The sequence below is a fragment of the Orcinus orca genome, chromosome 3, assembly GCF_937001465.1.
Source record: "Orcinus orca chromosome 3, mOrcOrc1.1, whole genome shotgun sequence".
Taxonomy (NCBI): Eukaryota; Metazoa; Chordata; class Mammalia; order Artiodactyla; family Delphinidae; genus Orcinus; species Orcinus orca.
Genome location: NC_064561.1, coordinates 184,608,824 through 184,634,866, shown reverse-complemented (window position 1 = coordinate 184,634,866; position 26,043 = coordinate 184,608,824). Strand labels below are relative to the sequence as shown.

Genomic DNA, 26,043 nt, shown 5'->3' with positions numbered 1-26,043 from the left:
TCCCACCCCATCCACACTGTCCCCACCCTGTCCCCACCCCGTCCCCACCCTCCCCAGAACAAGGCATCGGGCTGGCTGCACGCTGTGTCCTGAGCCAACCACGACCTCTGTGAGCACGTTTTCTGACCGTCCCTCAGCACAGATCCTGGCAGCTTCTGGACCCGTGTCTCACCCACGTCCCACGTGGTCCTGGACTCCCTGCAGACGGAGGGGCAGAGCAGACGGAGGGGCGAAGCACCCGCCTTCCCCGCAGTCGGAGGCGCAGCCACAACACACTCTCCTCACTCCTCTCACGATTCGCAGGTCCTGGATGAGCGGGAACGCAAGGTGCCTCTCGCTCAGCCCAAGCCCACGTGAGGCGAGCCGGGTCTCCCGGCAACACTAAATGGACTCCCAAGACGTGTCACAAAGCCGGGGCCCCGCCCCCGGTACGCATCACCAGCTCTAGGGGAGGGGCAGGGCGGTGCAGGGGCAGGCCCAAGAGACCCTCAGGAGGGACTCTCACCACCCGTGCCTGAGCTGGAGAACTTCAGCCCTCGGTGAAAAGGCGGTGGGCTCGTGCCCCCGACCCGCTGCTTCAGCAACTCACGCCGGGGGAGGCCAGGGCGTCCATTACAACCTCGTCCTCACACTTGACCCAGGAGCCGAGACTCCAGGCTCTGTCCAGGGTGTGGGCGCCTCTGTCTGGGCTGCGCTCCCCCAGCCTGACGCCCCGGGTGCCCCCTTGAAGGCCACGGAAGGGCCACAGCAGGGGCAAGTAGGGGAGCACAGGGCATGTGGACACAGTGCCGAGTGGGCAGCTCGCGCCACAAGGACGGCCAGCCCACTGGCTCAGGGCCTCTCCTCCCCCACCGCCTCTCGCCACATCGTCTCGATTCCTAAGCTCCAGAAAGTCCTGGCTCCTGAGTGTGGTGTCCGAGGACTCCTATCTGAAGGCCCCAAGTGCGGCCAGTCACCAATCGCGATCCTTCCTCGGTGGGGACAGGGAGGGTGGACAGGGACATGTCCCCTCTCCGTCCACAGAGGCGGCCTCTCGCAGGCTCAGCCGCCCGCGCCCCACGCACCTTCCTGGGGAGCCACGGCGCCGGGCAGGCCGGGCGCCAGAAAGCTGACCTCCTCCAAGCAGTGTGGCGGCCCTACTGCCGGGGCCTGTGGGGACGGCTGGGTCTGGTGCAGATGGACAGAGGCACGAGTGGAGGAGCCGGCAGGTTACAAGGTCCCCTGGGTGGGGCTGGGGGCAGGTTAGGAGAGGCGGGCTCCTCCGCGGGTCAGGGACCCTCTGCTGGGCCGGCAGCAGAGGTCGAGGCTGACTCTGCTGTTGGTCAGCCCTGTGCCCCAGCCTGACCGGCCCCTCCCCGCTCACCTGGTGTCCATTCCCTCAAACTGCAGTGCTGCCTTTGGCCCGACGGCACTGTCCTGGGAGCAAAGCACCACCGGGATGAGGATGCCCATGCTGGAAATCCCAGCTGACCACAGCCGGCAGGGGCGTGGGGGGCCACGGGCCTCCCGGGATCGCCCACCTGGGGCCCCGGGGAATGAGGGCCCCTGTGCGCGGTGCACGCCGTGAGCGGGCCCGGGCTGGCACCTCCACCCAGAACGCACTTCCCAGGGAGGCAGGCACCCAGGACGGGACCAGGCGGCCCCAGGGCAAACCATCAGGCCGCCCGAGCAGGGTGTGACCACGAGAATCCAGCCCGCCGTGCAGCAGAGGCCGCGGGCTGCGGCGCCGTCTGAGCCGTGAGCTCTGGTGACTGAAGGCACAGCTCAGCCCCGCAGACAGCGTGGCGCTTACTCCGTGCGCTCCCCTCCCAAGGTCCGGGCCCTGGGAGCCCCGCGGCAGGCACAGCTCCTGCCTGCAGCAGGCATCGCCCAGGCTGCTGGTCAGCGAGTCCTCACGGCTCTTCAGAGTGCTTTCTGGTTAAGAGAAACGTCCCCACAGCCTCCTGCACAGAACACGCTTCTCCAGAAACACACGTGAGGCCGGTGACCAGTGCAAGGGAGCCCGCACCCTCGGGGTTTGGGGGGCTCATGCCCTCAACACCAAGTGCCCCCCAAGTCCAGCCGGCCCCAGGGCATCGCCTGTGACTCTGAAGGAGGCCACCTGGGACTCCCCCTCCGCACTCACCTCCCAGGGCACCCCAAGTCTGCAGTCGTGAGGGCCTCCCGACTGGCCCAGGGCCTGGTGAACTCAGCTGCTCACACTTTGGAGAAATGACCCTCCCTCAGGGGCATCGCTGCTCCATGGAACAGCTGTAAAAGCTACAACCTCGGCCCGCTCGCCACGCGAACATGCACAGCCACGATCCTCGGCCGGGGCAGCCAGGCCTCTCCACACCTAAACCCACCTCGGCCCGCCCTTGTCCCCAGACTGCTGCGTCGGCCCCTCCCTGACCCAGACCCCCCACCTGGTCTTCACGGAGGGACGGATCAACAGGCCTGGAGTTCGGGGCGCTCACGCCTCTCGGGATAAGTAGCGCTCTGTAAGCCTGCCTGTGCGCACCCGGGACAGGAAAGCGGCCCTCACTGGGAGGGTCTCCAGCCCAGGTGGGGGCCCAGGTGGGCGCGGAGGGGGAGTGGCCACACCGGAGACGGCGGCGGGCGGAGCGCGGGGCAGGCGCGGGCGCTAGCACAGTGCCCACCGGCGCACGCACGCGCCCCTCACAGGCCTTGTTCTGAGGGAAGCTTCCAGTAGAAAAGCGCTGTGGACAACGGACACTGGCCATGCTGCACCGCTGCCCAGGCGGCCTCCCGGAAGCAGCCTTTTGTTTTCTCTCTCCGGGGAGTCAACAGTCCCCCATGAGGCCTGCAGCCAGCATCTGGCCAGGGTTGCCCTGAGGGCCGCCCACCCCCGCCCCAGCCAGCTGGGCAGTCACTCTGACCAGGAGCGCCTGCGGGTCTCGGCTGGGATCCCGCCGGCTTCCTTAGGCAGAGGGCCTGGCACGGAGGCCCCAGGCCCCCCGGCTGCACGGCCGCGACACCCCCGGGAGTGGCCTGAGCCCCAGCAGGGTCTGTGGTGAGGGCAGGTCACCTGCAGGGCCCCACTAACACCTACTACAACATGGATGAGCCTTGAAAGCTGTGCTGAGAAAAGCCAGGCCCAAAAGGCCGCAGAGTGCACGACTCCACCTGAACACAACGTCCAGGGCAGGGACGTCCGCGGAGACCGAAAGCAGAGTGGTTTCCAAGGGCGGGAGGAGGGGGACCTGGGGGTGGCGGCCAATCGGTACAGGCTTCCTTTCGGGGTGATGGAATGCTCCGGAATTTGAGAGATGGTGGTTTACGAAAACATGGGGGCCTTGGTCGGAGGGCCCTCCTTCCCAGCGGGCGTGCAGCTCCGAGCGGCGAGTGCGGGTCCCTGGGACACCCTGCCGCATGCACCAAGGCACGGGTCCGGTCTCCTGTGTTCACAGCTGACACGGCCATTGTGGTGGAGACCACGCCCTCAGGGGAGTCTGGGCTCCAGGGACTCATACTGTGTCTCGGCGGCCTTGCCCTCGTGTGCTATATACCCCACGTCACACTGGCGTCTACTGGAGAACTCCGGCTGCAGGCCAGGGAGAGGCCACGCCCGCGAGGCTGCACCGTGGGGACCCCGCCTGGGATGCGCAGGGGTCCCGGCCTCCTGAGCCCTGCTGGGGGCAGAGCCCACCGCCATCCCAAGGGTGGAAATCCAGATCCTGCCCCTCCCGGCCTCCCCACAGCTGGGGCGGTGGCTGAGGTGGGGGCTGGGGGGGCCTGCAGGGCAGTGGAGGGCCAGCCACAGGGTTCGGGCCCGGCTCTGCAGCCGGGCTACAGCCCCGCGTAGGTAGGGAGGACGGCTGCCCTCCAGCCCGCCCCGGGCGTCTGCTCTGTACCAGCCCTGCTGATAAACTCATCTGCTCACAGCAGCCACAGCTGCTCCTGACGCTTCGCCTGTGAGATGCCTTGTCTCCCCTCTCCCCGGTGCTCACGGGGATCCTCGTCTGTCCAGACAGCGAGGCAGCCAGCCCTGCTCCCTGGCCTCTCGGCCACACGCCTCTCCCAGGACTGACCCTGCTCCGGCAGCTAACGGAGGCTCCGGTTTTACGTTTCACGGCGAGGGAACAGAACGGGAAACTGTGCGGGGATGGGCGTGACCCCGGACGTCACTGCGGTGCCAAGAACCGGGCCAGATGCGGAGCAGACCGCAGGAGACGGGGCTAGGAAGAAGGGATGCCATCCAGCTCGCGTGACAAGGGTTTTGACTAAGTCACGCAAAAGGGGACACGTAGCAGTGCTGTAAATAACTACGCGTAATGACACCCTTTGTGTATCTTTTTATTAAGACCTGTATTTACATTCTGCAAATACAAACAGGCTTCCAGTAAACACATCCAGAACAAAGAGCGTTTTCGGACACTTAACCCTTCGCCACGGCCAGCAGGACAGGCCAGCTGTCAGCAGGGGGCGCCCCTCTCAGCACAAGGCTCAGAGAACAGGGACGCTGCCCTCACTCCCAGCCCCGACGCGGCCCCCGCCACGACCCGCCTGGGAAACGTGGGGACGTGGGGCACGGGCGGGGCGGGAACGTGTAGGATGCCGCAGGGAACAGAGACAGACGCACCCACGTCTGCCTCCCAAGGGCTTCTCCCAGAGGACGTGGGGCAGACAGGTGCGTCCACACAGGCACAGAGGAGGACTTCACCGCCACCGAGAAGCTCAGAGACAGACCACAGCAGCTGCCCGGCATCTGGTCACACACCCTTTACGAGTGATCTCCAACTCTTCAGGACGCACAGGACCACTCACAGAAACGCTGCGTCCCAGCGCGGCTAACATGACGACAGACGAGTCACCACCTCCCGGGGCTGCTTCCCGCACGCCAAAGGGGACAAAATGAAAGTCTTCGTCTCATGACAAAAACTCTGTACATGCAATAAAAGCTTACAAAATAAGAAACAACCAAAGGCCACCTACAGGGCTAGCTCTTTGTGGAGGCTGCGGGCTCTGGGGACTGAAGAAACTCGTACGGGTCGTGGGTCCCCTCGGGCTGCTCCCCAGCACTGAGGCGAGAAGGGCTTCCTGCAATCACGGGAGAGAAGGGACGTGTCACCCCAGGGTCTGCCACACGCACGCAGCTCACGACCCTCCTTCAGGGGCATCGCTGCTCCACGGGACAACTTTAAAAGCTACAAATGCACGTGTGCTGAACACGAACGTCCGCGTGGCTGCAGCCAGCTGAGCCCGGGCCTCAGCCCCGAGCCGTGGCTCCCAGGGATGGGCCACCCGATGGCCCCAGGAAGGGGGCCCCGAGCCTCCACGCAGCAGGGCTGCTGCTTCTGCAGGAAGGAAGGCTCCTCGGCCGGGGGCCTCAGACAATCCCACGCTCCGGAGGAGCCCCAGTGTCACCCTGAGTCCACCAGGACCTTGGGGCCCTCATATCTGGAGCTGCCCCAGGGTCACCTGGAACCTCCTTCACATGCCTTTATCACAAGGTTAACGGGACCAAAATGCTGGTCCTTAAGACAGTTTTAGCCAAACCTCTACAGGTGATCACTCATCGCCCCCTCCCCCGAACGCCAAGCTCTGTTACATTGAAAGAGTAACTCGGTGTCTGTATCTGGGAACTGCAACAGCAGGGTGAGGACTCATCTAGCACGTTCAAGCGGCCAGGAGACGCACTGTCCGGGCGGGGCCCCGACACACCCACCCACCCTCACTGGTTCACCAGGGGACTCCCAGGCCAGGCAAGGTCCTGTGCTCTCCCCACATGAGGGTCCTGCAGGAACACACTTGTCCACACGGGGCTTCAGGACCACAAGTAGGAACAGCAGAAAGAAAGCAACGTTCCCAATCCCTCACTCTGGAGGCTGGCAGGTCCACGGCTGGGGGCTCCTCCTGACACGGGACCTGCAGCACCTTCCGGCCAAGCCCCCAGATCCCTAGACTGAGTCCCACCCAAAGCCTTCACCTCAGTGCAGCCGCCTGGCCCGGGAACCCCAGGGGCCAGGGCCCTCCCGGCCGCGGCCCACGCCACTCTGCACGAGGCGGCCTCACCCAGGTGGCGCTGGTCCCTGTCAGAGGCGTTGGACAGGGAGCTGAGGTTGGAGGACGGCCGGGAGCCCCCACGCTCTGCCTGCGCCTCCTGCAGGTCCTGAAGGAGCTTCGTGGTCTCGTCCAGGCTCAGGTGGCCGTCGTCGTGGTCCAGCTCCTTCTTCACTTTCCCTGCACACACGGGACGATGGGATGTGGAGGCCGGCCAGCCTGTCCACCCGCAGCCACGTCACCACACGCACCAAGGACGACAAACGCCTGGCCGAGCCTGCCCTGCGCCAGTGTGAGGGTGGCCTCTTGGGGGGTCAAGAGCCGCACACATGCTGTGGTCACCTGCGGCCCAAGCCCCCGGAAGGGCGCGGCCTAATGTTGGGACCACGTCCGCCCTGCACTGACCTGGCTCTGTACCCTAAGACGGCCTAAGAAAAACCTGGACAGGGCCCGACGCTCCAAGCTGCCTAACGACCATCGGAACAGCGCCCGGCACGTGCAAAGGCGCCGACTAAATCCAGCGCATCCCACCAGCCATGCCCATGCAGGCAGAGAAACAGGGACACGCAGCCCCACCGGGGGAGAGCCCTGCGAGTGAGATGCGGGGACAGAGATTAGGAACACGCACCGCGTGTTCCAAAGGCAAAGGACACGTGACCGGAGGCAAGAGGGGGACGACGCAGGAAAAGTCGGTGGAGCTTCTGGGGGTGAAAAGAATGGCAGCTACGGCGAGCCCAGGAGACTGACAGGTCAGCAGAAGGGTGCCCAGCGCCCCCAGGACTCGCCCGCCACGGCCCAAAACCAAGCAGAGAAAAGACCAAAGGCAGGTGGGCAGAGTCGGGCTCAGGAGGGTGCTGGAGAACTACAGCCAGACTCCCCACATTCAGCTCCAAACCCCCAGACCCAACGACGAAACGCAACCCGTGAAGAATAAACCTAAAGGAGAACCAACCAGGGCTGCTGTAACCAAACTACCACAACCAGGTAAAGTGGAGAAAGCCTTGGACTCCGCGAGAGGAAAGAGAACAGCTGGTCAGAAGCCAGACCGGCCCCTGGCTGGCTCCCACCGCCTGAGTGACCGAGGGGGCGCCGTGCCAGACCGTCTGGGCCACGGTGTGCTTTGTCCTGGGCCCCTGCCTTCCTGCTGGGCGTCTGGGGCCGGGGCTGGGCAAAGCAGAGGGTGCCGGTCGTCACAGCTCCGGCCGGGGGCTCGTGGGGAGGGCGCTGGCAGCTGGGGCCGGGTCTCCCGCAGCAACACCCCCCCAGGTCCCTCTGAGTCCTGGGGTCCTAAGGAATCACACCTGGGGGTGGTCCTGGGGACCCCTGAACCGCTGGGAAACCAGCACACAGCCAGACGGCAGGCTGGAGTGCAGTCCTATCCACAACCGCGCTGAACACCAAGGGTCTGACGCGCTTCAACCTGAAGCAGGGCCTGCCAGGCTGCGTGACGGAGCGAGGCTGCCTGGCACCCTTCACGACGGGGTGACGAGGTCCACTTCCAACAGCAGGCGGGGCCCGGACCCAGCCCCCAGCCGCAGGCCAGGCCATTCCTGCTGGGGCTCTTCTGGGGCTCCAGGGCGGTCAGCAGCACCTCTGGCCTCCGTCTACTTGAGGCCAGAAGCACCAGGTCCCAAGTGTGAGGCCAAAGACGTCTCCAGAGGCTGCCACAGGTCCCCTGGGGGAACTGCCCTGGGCGAGACCACCGAGGGGACGCACAGTACGTCCAGCAGGTCTGAAGGGGGAGGGGAGGAGACGCACCATGAAAACCACTGGCCACGAGGGGCTGGGAGGGCCTCGTCGGCACACGAGAGCCGAGGGGAGCACAGAGGCATCTCCCCCGACGGGGCCAGCCCAGTGGGCACCCGTGGACGACGGTGGGGAGCACACGGATGCACTAACTGGGGGCGGGACCCCAGCAGACGATTCCCAAGGATGGGGCCTGAGGTCAGACAGGAGAGCCGGGCGGGCCCCATCTGGAGTCACCTGGCAGGTCCTGAGGATGGGGGTCTTCATCGTGCGGCCAATGGGCAGGGCCGAGCCACCCTGCCCCCCGGGAGGTGCCCGGCACAACCTACCCAGACAGCCGAGCACGGAGATGTCCAGAGAGACGTCCGAGTAGGACTTCATGGCCATGAAGTCCAGGGCGGGGCCACCATCCCCGAGAGGGTCCCCCGCCTGCAGGAGACAAGCGATGTGAGACAGGAAAGGAGAGGCAGCTGACACAGATGTAACGGCCTGCCAGCCACGGGGAGGCCAGGCCTGTCGCGTCGTGTCCACCCCGAAGAGCCCACACCGCAGTCCAGGGGTGAGCTCCCAGTGGATGCCTGTACCTGGACCAGCAATGAAGGCGGCTGGTCTCTGGGACCTACAGGCGCTGAGGGGACCTGAGAGAGACCCAAGACCTGAAGGGCCAGGCTACCTTCCAGGAACCTAACAGATAACGCGGCAGATTCCATAGCAGCGCACTCTCTTTCCTTCTCTGGGCTGACCCACGGAGGCCCTGCTGCGGGCCAGAGCGGCCGGGTCCCCGCCCAAGGCAGCCTGCAGCCCATCCCAGCTCCTCGCAGACTGTGTGAGGCCGGCACCCAACGCCACACGTGTCTGTGTAACCCAGACAGAGACCCGAGCAGAACCCTGGCTGCCCCGTGCACCCAGGGGAGATGCCCTTGGCACCTTCTCCAATTCTGCCCATCCAAGGGCCCCCACCTGACAGGCACCTGACGCTCTGCCCTGGGTGGGCCCCCCGGTCACCAAGGCCAGGTGACCCCTGGAGTCCAGGCCCCCACACCCTGCCCAGAGTCCTGGCATCTCTGCCCACCTGGCCGTGTGCAAAGCTGGGGGCCACAAGTGCTCCAAGTCACCCCAGGGCAGGATGAGGAAACCATGGCCGGACCGCAGCGGAGCGTTTCCTCAGAGAGTGCCCGCCCCGGCGCTGGCGAGGCCCCGGGACGCCCCAGCTGACAGCACGTGTCCACCGGCAAGCCCACCTTCTGGGAGGACCGGAAGACCCCTTGCTCACCCTGCAGGCCGCCCCTCCAGCCCGTGAATCCCTCTGTCCAATTTGGAGGAATGTGCTGTGCCCACACCCTCAGTCCGGTCATCACAGTCGGGATGGGGGGACCACCACTTAAGATTCCTCATCAGCAACGTAGCCAGTTTCTAAATAAAATATCTCAACCATTTCAAAGGCCAAACACAACTGTCCTCACGGGAACCCAAACGATTAGGTTTCTACTAACTTGTCCACGAGACGCACCTTTACTTCATCCAGAGGCTTCGTCGGAATGCTTCTCCTCTGCAAAGCAAAAGAGACAAGAACCAGTGTTCCACAACAGTTTTACACAGAACCACTCATCCGGTCGCCCACGCATGAGGTGGACGCGGCTCATCCGCTGCTCCGAGCTGGCCCTCGTGGGGTCGTGCTGCACTGTGAACCACACGGCCCGTGGGGCCCGGCTCACGAGACCACCCTGGGGTGAGGTGGACACCAAGGAGAGCACCCCAACCTGCATCTGCATCCCTGGGGGCGGAACACCAAAGAGGAAAGTGAGACGTTGGAAAAACAGCCAATGGTTTAACCTGGAAGACAGTTTAACCCAGGAGGTAGAGAGATCCAGAGACCAGCTGGATCCCGACAGAGCACGACGCCTGTGGTACCAACGCCCTCGCAGGGATGGGGCCACAGGCCAGGCACCCTTCTCTCTGGCCTGCTCAGCGCCAGGGGAGGGCGCACACTTGACCACCCCTGTGACCACCACTCTGACCAAGCACAAAGGTTGCACTGAGCCGTGTCCTGTGACCTGGCAGGAGCACTGTGTGAAACCACCCTAGTTCTGTGGATGAACCTAGAAAGTTACTCAGCCTGCACGCTCTCCATCTGCGATCTTTTGCTCAAGATGATGTTTCTGAGACTCGCTTGTGTTAAAAGCTTCACAACTCTTAAGCAGAAAAATAAATACTGCCCTTATTTTAACATCTGTTTCCTCACATAAACTTCTGCTGACGTATATATTTCATTATTGGATGTTATTTATGCTTTCGCACATCTGAAATTATGCCACTCTGAACACAGTTCATTCAGAAAATTGATCAAACTGTTCTTGCCTTCTTTGTCATAAATTGGCCATAAGTGGGTGAGTTTATTTCTGGGCTCTCTATTCTGTTCCACTGATCTGTGTGTCTGTTTTTGTGCCAATACCACACTGTTTTGATTACTCTATCTTTGTAGTACAGTCTAAAGTCTGGGAGTGTGATACCTCCAGCTATTCTGTCTCAAGATTGCTTTGGCTATTCGGGGTCTTTCGTGTTTCCATATCAATTTTAAAATTATTTGTTCCAGTTTTGTAAAAAATGCCACTGGTATTTTGATAGGGATTGCACTGAATCTGTGGACTGCCTTGGATAGCATGGCCGTTTTAACCGTATTACTTCTTCCAATGCAAGAAAGGACAGTCTGTGCAACAAGTGGTGCTGGGACAACTGGACAGCTACATGTAAAAGAATGAAATCAGAACACTACCTAACACCACATACAAAAATAAACTCGAACTGGATTAAAGACCTAAGTGTAAGACCAGAAACCATAAAACGCCTAGAAACAAACATAAGCAGAACATTGATATAAATCGTAGCAATAGTTTTGTTTTTGGATCTGTCTCCTAAAGCAAACAAAATAAAAGCAAAAATAAACAAATGAGACCTAATTAAACTAAAAGCTTTTGCACAGCAAAGGAAACTATAAACAAAACAAAAAGACAACCTACTGAATGGGAGAAAATATTTGCAAATGATATGACCAATAGGGATTAATATCCCAAATACATAAATAGCTCACACAATTCAACATCAGAAAAACAACCCACCCAATTAAAAAATGGGCAGAAGAATTAAACAGACATTTCTCCAAAGAAGACTTACAGATGGCCAACAGGCACATGAAAAGATGCTCAACGTCTCTAATCATCAGGGAAATGCAAATCAAAACCAAAATGAGATCACCTCACACCTGTCAGAGCGGCTGTCATCAAATAACAAATGCTGGAGAGGGCGTGGAGAAAAGGGAACCCTCCCACACTGTTGGTGGCAATGTACATTGGTGCAGTCCCTATGGAAAAACAGTATGGAGATTTCTCAAGAAAACTAAAAACAGAACTACCACGTGATCCAGCAATTCCACTTCTGGGTATAGATCCAAAATATATACAAATTCGAAAAGATACGTGCACTCCAATGTTCACAGAAGATTATTTATGTTTGCCAAGACATGGAAGCAACCGAAGTGTCCATCAACAGATGAATGGATAAAAAAGATGTGGTGTATATGGGTGCGTGCATGTGTGTGTGTGTATGTATATAGATATATATACATACACACACACATATACATACAACGAAGTACGACTTAGCCATAAAATAGAACGAAATTTTGCGACTGGCAATAACATGGATGGACTTGGAGGATTTTATGCTACGTGAGATAAGTCAAAGAAACACAAATACTGTGTGTTATCACTTATATTTGTAACCTAAAAAACACAACAAACCAGTGAATACAACAAAAAAGAAGCAGACTCACAGATACAGAGAACAAACTAGTGGTAACCAGTGGGGAGAGGGAAGGGGGAGGGGCAAGATAGGGGAGTAAGAGGTACAAACTACTCTGCACAAATAAGCTACAAGGATGTACTGTGCGACACGGGGAACAGAGCCAATATTTTATAATAACTGGAAATGGAATAGAACTTTAAAAATTGTGAATCACTGTATTATATACCTGAAACTTACGTAACATTGCACATCAACTATACTTCAATAAAAAAATGATAAAGAAATAAAAGCACAATCTAGACTTCACACACAAAAAAGAACGATATTTGAAGAATAAAGGCTGAAAATATTCCAAGTTTGATGAAAACTATACACCGAGAAGCCCAAGAAACTCACCAAATGTTAAGCAGAATAAAGACAAGAAAAGCACACGAAAAAACACCAAAAGTAAACGGATGTAAGTCAGTTATAGAAACTATAATTTTCAAGTATCTAGAGCAACCGGCAGCACTTTTTCTCCAAATGGCTGGAGAGCAAATATCTGAAGCTTTGTGGTCACGCACGGTCTGTAGCACGTTTTTCTTTTTTTCTTTTAAATCTTCAAAAACTGTAAAAAACATTATTAGCTTATGGGCCCAAATTTGCCAATCCTTGATCTTGACCAAAAAAAGACACATTAAAAACGGAAAACAAAGATAAAAATGACTGCAGACACTTCCTCAGAAACAAAGTGAGTAAGCGACCATTTTAAGTAGAGGCTAAAATGTCACCCTATAATTCCACACCGGGAAGGTGACTTTCAAAAACGAAGGAAAATGAAGACACTTTTCAGATAAAGAAAAAGCTGAGTAAATTCGCAGCCAGCAAATCTGTCCTTTAAGAAACTTCAAAGGAAAGTTTTCAGGACGAAGGAAAGTGACAGCAGATGAAAGAAATGTAGGTCTAGAGAGTGATGGAGAATACGTGCCAGACAGAGAGGAACTCTGTAAGTTTCTCTCAAAGATAATTGACTAAAGTAAAAACAAAGAATAAATAATAACCAGTGAGGGAGAAACAGCCACCGACCACCTAAAAACAGCACATCCCCTAGCGCCCAGTCTGGCAGGCACAGGAGTGGCCCAGCGCACCCACCTGCCTCAGCTGGAAGAGCATCCGTGAGTGGTCCCCGCCCGTGATCTGGTCCAGGAGGTCATCCACCAGCTTCTTGCTGTAGCTCCCGGCATCCTTCACAAACTCCTGCAGGCTGGGAAGGGCCGCGAGAAAACAGGCTGGAAGCCGCCCTCCGTGCCCACGCCCCATCCTGGCTGCACGCCCCTCAGACACGCCCCCACAGGACAGGCTCTCGCTGAGCGCTACAGCCCTCCAGGTGCAGCGGTTTGGGGAGTGGAGAACAGTCTTCATCAGAGCGGCCCGGGGCCCAGAAGAGTTAAAGAGCAAAGCGAAGAACACGTATCCGCATCCCGATACAGCTCACGCTAGCTCTCACAAAAGCAGCACACTCCTATCTGCGCGTTTTAGATTTAGAAACACAGGGAGACTGAGGAGCGCGTGCTGCGGAGGGCTCCACGCTGGGGAGCGGGGCGGCAGGTACGGGAGCAAGACTCCCCACGTGCACCCTGAGTGTCATTTTGATCTCTGGACCGTGTGAATGCTTGAAAATCCAAAACAAGACGAAACAGCGAATTTGGAAAGGAGGCCGGGAACAGAACCCACAGCCCAAGCCGCAGAGCCAGGCCAAGTCCCAGCAGGGCCCCGGACTGCAAAGGCCCTCACGTGGGGCAGGGAGGGCTGCGGGCCTGGAGGGTCTCCACCAGGAGCCTTGGGGTGGGGAGCAGGGCCGAGCAGCAGCTCTCCCGGGGGAGAGGGGCGCTGGCACCGCGAAGGGCGCGGCCTGCTTCCTGGGCTGTTCACGCGGCCCAGGATCCGTAGGCCGTCCGGGAGCTCGTGGAAGGTCATATATTGAGCTCGCCGGGGGCGAGCTCTGCCGGCTGCACTTGCTGCCTGAACCATGGGGAGCGGCCCCCCGAGCTGAGCCGAGGAGAGGCCCACCACTCGGGACGCGAGCCCCCCCTGCAGCCCCCCCTGCTTCTTCACCTTCACCTCCGCTCCCGCACAAAGACCAGGGTTAGGGGTTCATTCACTGTGTTAGGGGCTAACTGATTTCTTGCTGTGTGCTCTTCAAAGATATTCCATATTCTCTTTGGAATAAAACAAAGATCTGATACGGGAAGACTCTATTTCTCAGAGACTAGCAAAATCGTTACTTTCCCCATAGAAAGCCACAAAAATTCTAAAAGAATGATCCACTTTTATTTTGCCTCAGAAAACAAAAAATACGAAAACAGCCCTATAGAAATGCAATACTCTATCCCTGATTTTAATCACAGCTGGGGCTGAACCGCGTTCCCAAAACTCACACGTTGAGGCCCTGAGCCCCTGTACCTCAGAACGTGACTATTTTGAGATGCAGCCTTTAAAATTTAAAGGTGATTAAGTTAAAACCAGGTCTTTGGGGGGGGCCTAACCTTGGTGTCCCCAGAGGAAGGGAGCTCAGGACGCAGAGGCGCAGAAGGAAGCCGGGGGAGGGTGCGGGGGACGGCTGTCTGCACGCCGGCGAGAGGCCCCGGGAGGAGCTGCCCTGCCCGCACCTGCACCTCGGCTTCCCGCCTCCAGGACTGGAGACCGTGAGTGTGTGCTGTGCGAGCCGCTTTGTTCTGGCGGCCGGAGCCGTCGCGCAGCCACGAGACCCTCTTTAGGACAGCCGCGACCCCGGCTCCCCGTGACGGCGCACGGCCGTCCCACACACGGGCTCCCGTGGCTCCGGCCTGGACCGTCATCACCCCCAAATCCCGACCAAGCGAGTGACCCGAGCTTCAGGGCCGCCTGCGGTGGCCGCGGAGGTCTACTGGAAACAACCCGGCCCCCACCCCAGCCCTGCCCGCAAGGGCCGCGCCGCCGCCCACCTCAGCGCGCACTGCACACCCGTCTCGTCTCCGTAGGCCGAGTACAGCAGCTCCACCTCGTCGCACTTCAAGTCGCCGAACACTGAGTTGTTGTGCGTGGACAGGGCAGTGCTGGCACCGGACAGGAAGGTGACTGGGGGGGCGGGGCAGGGCGGCGTCAGGGCTGCGGGCACACGCGGGCCACGCCCCGCGACCCTGCGCCGCCACGCTGCGCCTCGCCACGCCCACGCCGCGTCCTCGAGGACGGGGAGGTCACGCAGGAGCCGCACAAGCCAGGGAGCCCAGCATGAGCCCCACGCGTCCTCCCGCCCTTCGCGCAGGGTCCCCGCTGCAGGCAGTCTCGCGACCCCTCCAACAGATGAAGCGTGACAGCCTGTTGGAGGAAACGTAAACCGCACACGCAGGCGGCTGCCACGTGCAGGCCCCGCCCCCCCAGCGGCAGAGGCGGCACCTGCCCACCTGCCCGGTGGGCTCCTGATTCCCAGCACTTCCCGGGACCTGACCTGTAAGATGAGGTTCCAAACCAGGCCCGGACGCGGCGCCCACACGGTGAGCCGGGGGCCCTGGGGCGCTCACCTCTGCTCCTCCGCTCCTCCCTGAAGCCCAGCGCGGTGAAGCCGGGCAGCAGCTTGCTGGACAGCGCGCTCAGGTCCACCGGGTGCGTCTCCTCCTCTGCAAGGGCACCAGGGCCGTGAGCAGGTGACCCCGGAGCCCCCAGCCCCAGGCAGTGATGGGTGCACGCAGGAGGGCGGGCCCGGGGGCTCCCTGTGCCCATCTACAGCCGATCTACCAAGCTGGCTGCCTTTCTCTCGTCTCAGCTGCACCGTGATCTCACCTTAGTGCCCCAGCTCTCATGACGACAGGCCAGCGGTCTGCCCACCACAGGGCAACATAACCTTCCCAAACCCACGGTACCGCTCACCACCTCCGAGAGACCTCGGGCCACGTGTCACAAGAGCAACAGAGCAGCCTGAGGGCAATTCCTACGCTGAATTCGCCCTTCAAGTTGCTCACGTGACCTGAACAGGACCCTTCAAATCCCCAATCTGAACCTCCCTCTCATGTTCTCTTGCTAAGTGTTGACCAACTCGCCTGTTCTCTTCTAACGAGAACGTTATGATTCACTCCAACTGAAGGTCAAAAGCAGTGGCCAGCGCCTGTCCCCCTCATCCATCAGAGGACACCGAGTGACCCTGCTCATCTTGGCGGTGGCGGGGAAGCACCGAGGGGCACGCTGGGCTGTGAGAGCCGTCCCACATCCACGCAGGTGAGAACAAGGGGGGTGTTTCACCTGCTGTGTGTGTGTGACAAGCCTTTGAAATACTTTTCCAGAAGATGGAAAAGTGTAAAAGTACTTTAAAGACCACAGCCGTGGCCGTACAGGTTGGATGGACCCTCCCTTCAAGGAAGCTCCTGCCTCCTTCGAAAGCTTCCCTGATGCAGCTGCCAGGCAGGTCGTGTGGGGCAGACGTCTGCCTCGTTCTAGCCTCGAGGGCGGGCAGAGCTCAGTGCCCCGGTTCCAACAGAGGAGCCTCAGCTGGGCTGTGAAGCAAACCCAGCTCCCAGGGCCTTGCTGCAGCTTTGGGGAGCGCGACCCCAAGCACTTGGGGCTTGGGGCCCTTGGTCCGAAAGGTCTGACCAGCATCTCCGGCCCCACTGGACGGCCGCCCGCGGTCCACTGACCACATTTGCGTCCCGCTGTGTGGGAGACTGGACACGCCTTTATCTACACTTCACCACAGCGTCGTGACCAGGGAAAAGGGGCATCTTGGGCAGGCCGTGAGGTGCAAGGTCACCGAACGGGACAGAGGTGAGGGGAGTGCGTGTGAGCCGCTCACCGTCTGCGTCCGGCTCGGCCGTGTTGACCACGCTGTAGAGCAGGCTCCCGTCCCCGTTCTTCTTCAGGTAGCCCATCTGCAAGGAAGCACGCCTGAGCGCCCGCTCTCCAGATGGCCCCGGCCCCCTGGCCCAGGGCTCCACCGAGACACCAACAGAACAGAGGCCTCCGAGGGCGGCCTGAATCCTAAAAGGCCACGAAGTTACTCGTTTCCCTGTGAACAAAGGCCACGTGCACACGTGTGCGATCGCAGAACTTCTGGGACGGGCTCCAAACAGGAGCTTTGAAGACAGAGAGCGAACCCTAGAAACAGCCTTTTCCAGCAGTCAGAGGCCCGAGCACAGCGAGCTGGGTCGGGGCCTGGTCAAGGAGACCCGAGATCCACCTCTGACGCCCGTGGGAACTCATCTCCGTTTGAAAACCAGCCTGCGCGCAAGAGCAGCCCCTGCACAGGATGTCGGGAGGGCCCAGGAAGGGGAGGCTGCCGTGTGGGTCCGTGTGTGCGAGGGGCCCAGCGTCCGAGCAGGGTGAGTAGGGCACGGGGTAGAGGGGGATGGAGAGGCGACGTAAGTCGGGTTTCTCACGGTGGAACTGCGAAACTGTAAGGGGGAAAAGCAAAGCAGACCCACGGAATTGAACGTTTCCGTGTGAAAACTCGGTGTTCAGTGAACGTAAACACGGACGTCAGTACAGGCTGTACGGACGGACGGGGCCTTCCTGGAAGCTTTGTCCACCAGGGCCCAGGTCTAGGCCTGGGATGCCGCTCTCCGCTAGGGAACCAGGGCTCCTTAGAGAAATGCTGACTCCAGGGCTGAAAGGCCACAGGAGTGCAGACAAGCGAGCTCAACAGAAAGAACTATCACGTGAGCCACACGGGCAACTTCAAACTTTCTAAAAGGCACGTTGGAAATAAAAAGAAACACGTGGCGTAAAATGTAACGTATTTCATATAACCCGACACATCCAAATTGTTACCACTTCAAACTTCTTTACGTAAAATGTAAATTCCAACGCATGTTTCCCAGACTTAGTACAAAAATACAAAGTAAAGCTGTAATACGTCTTTACACAGACTGCACGTTGAAATAGAATTTTAGACGTATCATGTCAAACTAAACACTAGGGTTAATCTCATCTGTGTCCTTGCTAACGCGACTACTAGGAGGTTTAAAGCCGCACACGTGTGTGATTCACGCTATTTCTATTGGATGCACGGATGGAGGACACCTTGTGTTTGAGAGAGAAGGTGCTCAGAGGAGGGCAGGGCCCCCTCGTGAGGACCAGCAGCCCTCTGCACAGGCTCACACCTGGGTCACAGACACGTGAGCACACAGGGGAAAGGATTCACCTACAGCGGAGAGTCCTGGCCAGCTTGGCCTCGGCCCGGGGACAGAGGTTAGCGCCCCTGTGGGCAGGCGGCCCGCACACAACCACACCCCTCCTGTCCTTGAGGTGCCCTTGGAGTCCCCCTCTGCCCTCCGGGAGACCGGCCAGCAGGCTACCACGGCCAGTGGGGACGAGGAGCTGACCCCTCCGGTGACAACAGCGCCGCCCGGACACCAGCGGGACTCCGACCACATGCTCATAATGACCGGCTAACCTCTCGCTCGTGACGGCCGTGCCACTGTCCTGGCAGAAACACAGCCATCCCGTTCGGGAGTGCTACCTTGCCACCGGGGACCAGCCGGTTGATCCTGTCCCGGGCCTCGTCGGCCGCGTGCTCCACCAAGGCCAGGACGTGCTCCTCCGCGGTGCTGTCGGTCAGGCTGCAGGCGTTTCCTTCCGGCTCGAACATGCAGCTATGAGGCAGAAACAGGCAGGAGTCAACGGGCCGCACGTGGGCACACTCACCCCTCATCCCCACAGTCCGTCCCTCATGCCACGCCAGGGCGCGGCACAGGGCAGCGCAGAGCGCACTGTAACTCCCCCTTCCTTCTACTTCCGACGCTTCCGCTAAGACGAGAAAGTACAAGCCAAGCAGATGCTCCACGTTTCTTGTGTCTCGGCTACGCGTTTCGGTCACTTTAAGAGCAACAGGGGCCTCACGGGTTAGTGCCACTCGAGGCGCCAGTAAAAAAGTGACAATCCCACGCGGGGCTGGGGCGCTGGCAGTGAGCCCGGGCTGGAGAGCCCCCCAGGACCCAGGGCGCCTAAGACCGCAGAGGCAGAGGAAGAGCGGACTGCCAGCGCCCGAGGGAGGCGCCCCCCGCCCCCTCCCAGTGGAAGGCTCTAGAAGCAGAGGCGCCGAGCCCCTGCAAGGAACTGTGGGGCTGGGGTGAGCCCTCCTGGGGCTCTCGAGCCTGCGGAAGGCCCTCGCTCAGGCCCAGGCTCACAGCGACCGGCGCGGGGAGCCCGCCCTCTCGCAGCTGTCTGCCCGAAGCAGCACACGCGCGCAGAGCCTGCGACGGGCAAGCCCAGGTCGCCAATGCGCGTCCTACGCGGGAGGGCATGTCCTGGGAGTGAGGGTCAGCAAATATTCACACAGAGCATGAGTGTGGGAATGGCAGCGACTGGTCAGCAGTGGACACCGCAGAGCCAAACCACACCTGGAACAGAGCGTGTGTGTGGCCGGCCGGCCGGCGGGGGTCCGTCAGGGTGACAGTGACTCTCTTCCAGGACAAGTCACTGTGCACTGGCACGCGGAGAGTGTAGGTCACAGAGCAGAGCCGCGCCCCTCACAACTGACCCCGGGGCTCGGGGTCTTCTGACACTCCCTGCACCCACCGCGGCCACCTCATTCCCAATGTGGGCAGGGAAGAAGGGTCGCCTCCCTCTGAACGCAGGGTCCAGGGCCTGTCCCAGCTGCCTTGAAAGCCCGGGGGCTACAAACATGGCCCCCGGCTTCCAAAGAGCAAACTCTCCCGCCAGCAACGCAGGCAGCCTGCCCACGGCAGCTGCACAGACCCACGAGGCCCAGCTCGTCACCTGCTCCCCACAGAGCCCTGGCCCCCACGGCGGGCAGTCCTGTACCTGATGACTTCTCTACTCGGCCTTTTGGATTTCTTAGCAGTTTCTACTTGTACGGGCACAACTTCAGGAACAGGCTCCTCGACGGCTGTATCTTCGTTGCCCAAAAGAGCTGCCTGCTGAGAAAAATCCATGTCCTGCATAAACGACATGCTGCGCTTCAAAGCTAACAGCCGCTCCTAGAATCAGAAAGGACAGAGCAGCAGGGACTTTACCTCTCCCTCCGGCCAAGGCACCATGACGATGGGATGGGATGGGTGGCCACAGCCCCACCTGGCCTAACAGCTAAGCTGCCACGGGGTGCGGCACCAAAGGGCGTGCCAATTGGCCGGGAGTGCTCAGAGCTGGCGGGGATGCACCTCACCTATGGGCTGGTCAGGCCCAAGGCACTGGTCCTAGATGCGTGACGCATGCAGCCTGGCTCACGGGAGAGGTCGGGGAAGCCACCTGGGATGCCCGGGATGGCTGTCTGGATTCAGAGAGGCAACCACGTAAAACAAGCCCGCAACGCAGGCTGCGACCCAGTGAGACCAACAGATCCGGAACTCTGCACCAACCCTACGCGAGACCTGCAGCTGGGGCAGGAGCAGAGAGCAGAGAGCGCCTGCAGGAGAGGGGTGTGGGGAGGGCGGCTGGCTGGGGGGCTACCCTAGAGCAGAGGGTCCACGCCGTGGCCAGGGGCGGATGGATGGAAGCATGTCAGTCACTGTGAGCTTCTGTTTAGGCACAAGGATCGTGGAGGAGGACGCTCACAGCCGAGGCTCCTCGCTCGCTGTTAGAGGGTCCCTTACTTTGCTCATCATCTTAAAGCCCGCGTGGAGGATCTTCTTAGCTAACTTGTAGTACACGGTGTCCGGTCTGTTGTACGTCATTGCATTATCACACATCAGTTTGAAATCTGCCTGAAAAGAAAAAAGAATGCATCAAATTTGAAACACCACAGATAACAACAAAGAGTTGAGGTTTCTATCAAGAGGCCGGAAGTGGCTGAAACAGAGTGGAAAACAATTTGGCTCTCTAATTCAAGGAGTAACCTTTGTTAATTTATATGAACTTTCCCAGGTGATTTTCCACTATGGACTACTATTAAGATATTGAGCATATAGTTCCCTGTTCTATGTAGTAAATCCTTGTTGTCTATCTGTTTTTTATATATAATAGTCTGTAACTGTTAATCCCAAAGTCCAAATTTCTGCTCCCCCCCGTGCCTGTCCCCTTTGGTAACTGTAGTTTGTTTTCTATGCCTGTGAGTCTACTGCTGTCTTGTACATAGATTGTTACATTTTTTACACTCCACAATTGATGTCATGTAACATTTGTCTCTGACTCACTTCACTAAGTATGATCGTCTCTAGGTTTATCCATGTTGCTGCCAATGGTAATATTTCATTCTTTTTTTATGGCTGAGTAATTAAAGAGTACTTTTTAAAAACTCTGAGAAATTTTCATAATTGTTCATCGGTCTTTACTTGTATGAAAAATATTCCAGTGAGAAGCTTGCCGAAGTGTGTAACTTCTTTCTGAACGTGACACACACATTTCACAGGAGTAAAATGCTGGTTCCCTCTGCTTCCTTCCTGACCCACCCTATTCCCTCTCTTTGGAAGGAACTCAGACATTAATAGGAACAAAAACCAACAACCAGTTCTTTTAAGCAAAAGCAGAGGGATTAACTGAGAGGTGCGCATGTCCTCTCTCTGGGATTTTTCCGTAGGATTTAAAATTCTGTCTACGGACAGTGACTCTAGTACGATTAGAAAAACATTTTCCCCTAAAATAAAGAAGAGCCTTAGTGAAAAACTTACAATAAAAGTAAATGCTTGGAAATATCAGCATTTTACCACCTAGCCAAATTCCTTAGGGTACACCTGTCACAGGTGAGTCAGACCTCAGGATGGACGACTGCTAACGCAGCAGGTACCACCTGGAGTCCTTACCAAGTCACGGTGCCGGTGTCCCCAGGGCTGGGACCGAGGCCATAAAGTCCCTCTGTCACAAGGCCCAACTGTGACAGGCTCAGAACACTCTCTGGAGGACACGTCTTGGCTTTGTCACTGGGTGAGTGACCAAATTAGGGGCCTGCAGGTAGACAGGTCACCTCTAGGACATGGATTATTATTAACCACCTGCCCACAGGAGTCGTGCCTGACCTTCCTATGAAAACTTTCCTTTTCTCCCACCCTCCCTTTAGTCTGTTGTGCTGTTTCTGCAGGTCAGCAAACCCTTTCAGTAAGTAAGGTCTCCAGTAAATACAAACAGAAAAGCCAAGCTTTTCCGAAGTTAACGGAACCTAAGAAACCTAAAGCCTTTTTCTAAGTGACATTATTGTCAATGTTGTCAAGCATTTGTTTTGATCTTCCCCCAAACCTGAAAGCCAATAAGCAATTTTTCCCTTTCACAGCCAGTGCTGAGAAACAGGGAGTTAGGAACAGAGTCGTCAGGAGACATGAAGATTTGTTATCCTAAAAAATTTAAACTCCCGGTTACTAAGATAAGGAAAATTATGTTTCTAAAAATACCCATTCTGGGGCCAGGCCAAAATGAACACATCCTCGCTTGACCCAACATGTCCGTTTATGCAAAAACAGTAACTTAAAAAGAAACACGTCTACTAGCACGCAACATACAGGCCAGCTTCTAGACCAAAATACTGAGAAAAGTACAACCAGCCCCTATGCTGGCGAAACGTCAACCCAACGTAGAAACACCCACGAAAACTTGGAACTGGAAACAACCTAAGATGTACGCAGTGTCTACTGCACATGAAGACACATGGAGCCTCCTAACAATTACTTCAGGAGCTGAAATGAATTTACCTTAAATTCCGTGACTGACTTGTATTCATTAGCTACAATTTTGTCTCTCATTGTGCCAAAATCCATCGGGTGTTTTATTATCATTGAGTATCCAGGAGCAATTGCATCCGTGACAGGAAAAGCAAAAAATCCATGAGGATCTTTTCTGAAAACACAAACATCTTTATTTAAACTGGAAAAACCCTGAAATCTAAATTTCTAAACAAAACCCCTCCCAGTTAAAAATTTGATACAATTAACCAGATTTTAAGATTTGTTTCTTAAAAATAACAAATAAAATTCATGCTCTTTAAAATTGTGGTATTTTGGATACACTGAAAATTCCAAAACTACCATCCCGGCTCCTGCCATGACTCTACATCAGGGCGTCTGACAACCGGTGCAGACTCAGAGGAGATGAAGGAGGTGTTCTCGAGCCCTCCCAGCTCTGCTCCCACATGGCAGTGCCCCACCGCCCCGACTGAGCGTTACCCAGTGAAGGTGAAGGGCCTGCTTTACAGGTGACAGGGGTGAGGCAAGAACACCAGAGAGAGAAGACACCTCAGATGTCCCCTAGCACAAACCCTTTAGAAAAGCTCTTTACCTCTGGAGCTGGCGGAGGAAATGCTCTAGTAGTTGCTGAATAGGCGTGCTCTCATTTTCAGCTGACGATTTCAAAAGTAAAAAAATAAAATTGAACAAAAGGATTTTGGTATCACTTCACCAGAAAGCAAACTCCAATTTCGTAATACTTATTTATCTATTTCTTGTTCTACAATGTTTTGGGTTCAAATGAAAACTGGATATAAAGATAAGCAGGGGGCTTCCCTGGTGGCGCAGTGGTTGAGAGTCCGCCTGCCGATGCAGGGGACACGGGTTCGTGCCCCAGTCCGGGAAGATCCCACATGCCACGGAGCGGCTGCTCCCGTGAGCCATGGCCGCTGAGCCAGCGCTCCGCAATGGGAGAGGCCACAATAGTGAGAGGCCCGCATATCACCAAAAAAAAAAAAAAAAAAAAAAAAAAAAGGTTAAGCAGATCCTGCAAAGCTCAGCAGGGTGAAAAAGGGCACCCACAGCACTGGTCCCCTAAACCCTCAGACTGCCAACACCCCTCTCAAACAGTGATGTAGAGCCGTCACTCATCACCCTGTCTCCAGCCCCCATCACTCCCGGGCCTGGGACATTCCACACAAGGTATGAAGCAGCAGACGACGGCTCTGGACATAGAAGCTGACCCTGGATGCACCGATATCATTGTACTTGGTATCGTTTACGGGCCTAAACTTCTGGGCACGCCTCTGTTTATCTGTAAAACGGGGATAAAAATGAGCGTTCCCGTGAGGACTCCAATTGTTAACCACGTCTCTGAGCCCACAGCGTGAAAAACACGGTTTTCAGGGAATGTGAACGCAGATGTCGGTACAGGCTTCCTTCCGCAAGAGTATGTATTAAATGGTCCTCCCTAGCTTTGTCCCCCAAGGCCCACACCCAGCGCCCAGATCTGGCATTCTGAATGCTGTTCTCCACCAAGCAACCAGGGCTCCTTGGGGAAATGGCTCACTTCTGGGCTGAAGGGCAACACGAGTGCAGACCTGCGGGTCCCAAGAGTGACGCTCTTGAGAGTGATCAGGACAGGTCCAAGAGAGCATCGTCTGATCGTGAGTTTTTCAGGTACACCGGGGCAGGTGCTAAACGTATGATCTCCAACAGGCCGTTGGGCAGATTAAGCTAGCAAGTACTAGTAACTGTAGTAACTTCAGGCGCGTTCATCTGAGGCACTGATGTTCTGTGCCTGACCTTCTCTGCTCCACAGCAGGCCCAAGGGCCCTGAGTCCTGCCTGTTCCCTACAGCAATGACTCCCGCAGGAGAGGGTGTTGCCAGGAAGCAGCAACCCCACACTGCAATACAGTACCTCCCCTGCCCCCACCCCGGCAACTCAAAGGTGGCCAGACCCCAAGCCAAGGAAGAAACACCTGCAGGACAAACCCGCCTCCAGTCCAGCACCTCCTGACAACCTGACAGCCTCTGAGGGAAGCGACCACGCACAAATCAGAGCGTCCCGAGCACTCCAGAAGCCTTCCTCTGCTGCAGCCAGCATAGCTCCCAGGGGGAATGATGTCCTGAATAACTGATACCAGCACTAGCCTCCTCCCGTCCACAATGAGCTTCTCATTAGCTCCTGGGCTTTAAAAACAAAAGGCCAGCAGTGGTGGGCCAAGCCCTGCTCTAGGAGTTCAGAGAGGATGGCAAGAACTTTAGGTCCATCCAGCTACTCTGTGTGAGGCCCTGGGAGAGAAAATGCTGTTCCTTCCTTCCTATGCTTCTCCCAAGAGCTGAAGGGCGGATGCCAACCACTAGTTCACAGCGACAAGCTCCGAAGCTCCAGGACGTCTCTGAAAACGCCACCACTTGCCTGGCTGTGTCCGGCACGCTCGGACAGGCCGGTCGGGGGGCGGCTCCACCTCCACCTTCTTCCCCGGATCAAAGTCGTCCGCCTCTCCCTCTGTGTCACAGTGTTCCTTTTCCCGCTTCCGCTTCTTCTCTTCCTGTGAGGCAGGGTCAAGGCAGTGAGAGCAATGAAGTGCTTGTTAACAGACCTCGCGTTCCTCAGGGAAAGCTGAGAGAGAAAAGCCCTCTTCCAGAGCCCCTTCTTACTCCAGGCCACCACCCTTCAAAGACCCGCCCCCCAGGGGCCAGACAAGAAAAGATGCGCAAAGAGCCAAAACCGAAGCAACCGACCCCTGCACGGCGCACCCTACACCCTACGAGAAACAGAACACTCGCTTCCGGAGGCCAGGAAGCCCTTGCTCCACCTGCCCCCCAAGGGCTTTCGGCCGCCCTCGCTCACCTTTCGCTTCCTTCTTTCTTCATCGTCAAGGTGCTTCTCCTTCTCCGACTTTTTCTTTTTCTTCTTCTTCTTCTCCTTGTGCCTCTCTCGCTCGTGGTCTGACCTGTCATCGTAGTAACTGGAGTCGTGGCCGGACCCTGAGAGCTCTGTCACTTCACTTCCTCCAACCTTGAGCACCAGCTTCAGGGGCTTCTCCAAAGGCTTGTCTGCATAGTCTGTGGACACGCAGGCGACCTTCACCGTGTGTGCTCAGGGCGCTCAGAGGCGCATACTGCTGCCCTGTCGGCAGCGTGGTGGGCCCAGGGTGGGGTGTCACGGGGAGGACACAGAGGCCCAGGAAGGTGGGGGGATCGGCTACGCTCAGGTGGACAGCAGGGGAATGCCAAAACCAACAGCGAAAGATGCTGCTGGGGGCAAAGACAGGTGGGGTGCTCCCTCCCTCTCGCCCACAGACATTCTCAGGGGGGCTGTAGGGAGATCTCTGGGTCACTGTCGGGGGGAGGAGCCAGACCACGCCTAGGGCCCAGGCGCACAATCCTCTACCCCCAGGTCCTGGCCCGTGGTCACCCCCTTCCTGTCCTGCAGCAGTCCCCGTGCGGCGTCCCTGACACCGGGACCAGGGGCGGCCGGACCAGGGCACAGGCGGGAAAGGCGGGAGAAGACCTCGGGAAACACGGACGAAGAACCACAGAGGTGCTCAACGCTTTTCTCCAGGATGCAGCCAGAGCTAGACGGACGCTTGAGAGGCGCGGCCCCGAGACCCCGCCGGCGCGCCCCGGACCCCCGCTCTCGTCCCCGGGATCCCCGCCGCCTCGAACGCCCGCCCGTCCGCCCTCCCGGCGTCACAAAGCGCGTCCGCCGCCTCACCCTCGTACGACGAGCGCCACTCGGCCTTATGCTTCTTGTGCTTCTTGCCCATGGCGACGGCGCCGAGGTCAGCAGCGAGTCCTCCCGCACCGTGGCCGCCGACCCCCGGCCCTGCTTCTCCGCCCGCCTCGCCGCGGAGCTTGTGGGATCGCGCCGGAAGCGGGCGCCGAGACCGGAAGTGACCCGCCCGCCGGCGCCGGCGCTTCCGGGTCAGG

At 57.9% G+C, this 26,043-nt stretch overlaps 1 protein-coding gene across 10 annotated transcripts; it reads right to left on the bottom strand.

Moving 5' to 3' along the window:
* Positions 1 to 4,275: 4,275 nt before the first annotated feature.
* On the bottom strand, positions 4,276 to 26,017 carry BRD9 (bromodomain containing 9). Of its 10 annotated transcripts, none has more exons than XM_033436644.2 (17): positions 25,829 to 26,014; positions 24,962 to 25,176; positions 24,527 to 24,659; positions 22,717 to 22,777; positions 22,134 to 22,278; positions 20,109 to 20,219; positions 19,321 to 19,496; positions 18,017 to 18,149; positions 16,352 to 16,427; positions 15,090 to 15,185; positions 14,514 to 14,646; positions 12,682 to 12,793; positions 9,260 to 9,298; positions 8,079 to 8,178; positions 6,016 to 6,183; positions 4,932 to 5,040; positions 4,276 to 4,829 (listed from the first exon to the last, which is right to left on the bottom strand). In XM_033436644.2, the coding sequence occupies exons 1-16, from the start codon at positions 25,878 to 25,880 to the stop codon at positions 4,940 to 4,942; spliced, it is 1,851 nt and encodes a 616-aa protein (XP_033292535.1). In that variant the 5' UTR covers positions 25,881 to 26,014; the 3' UTR covers positions 4,276 to 4,829; positions 4,932 to 4,939. The 10 variants fall into 10 exon arrangements, with proteins under 10 accessions (XP_033292535.1, XP_033292536.1, XP_033292537.1 ...); XM_033436645.2 differs by having other exon boundaries at positions 4,276 to 4,826; positions 4,936 to 5,040; XM_033436646.2 differs by having other exon boundaries at positions 19,321 to 19,436; positions 25,829 to 26,013.
* Positions 26,018 to 26,043: the final 26 nt, after the last annotated feature.

Coding starts and splice junctions, on each gene's coding strand:
- BRD9 (XM_033436641.2), bottom strand. CDS start 25,880: ATGGGCAAGAAGCACAAGAAGCATAAGGCCGAGTGGCGCTCGTCGTAC. Junction 16,428..18,016: donor GGCTGGTCCCCGGTGGCAAG/GTAGCACTCCCG, acceptor GCTTCCTTGCAG/ATGGGCTACCTGAAGAAGAA. Junction 7,936..7,966: donor GTGACTCCAGATGGGGCCCG/CCCGGCTCTCCT, acceptor CTCAGGCCCCAT/CCTTGGGAATCGTCTGCTGG.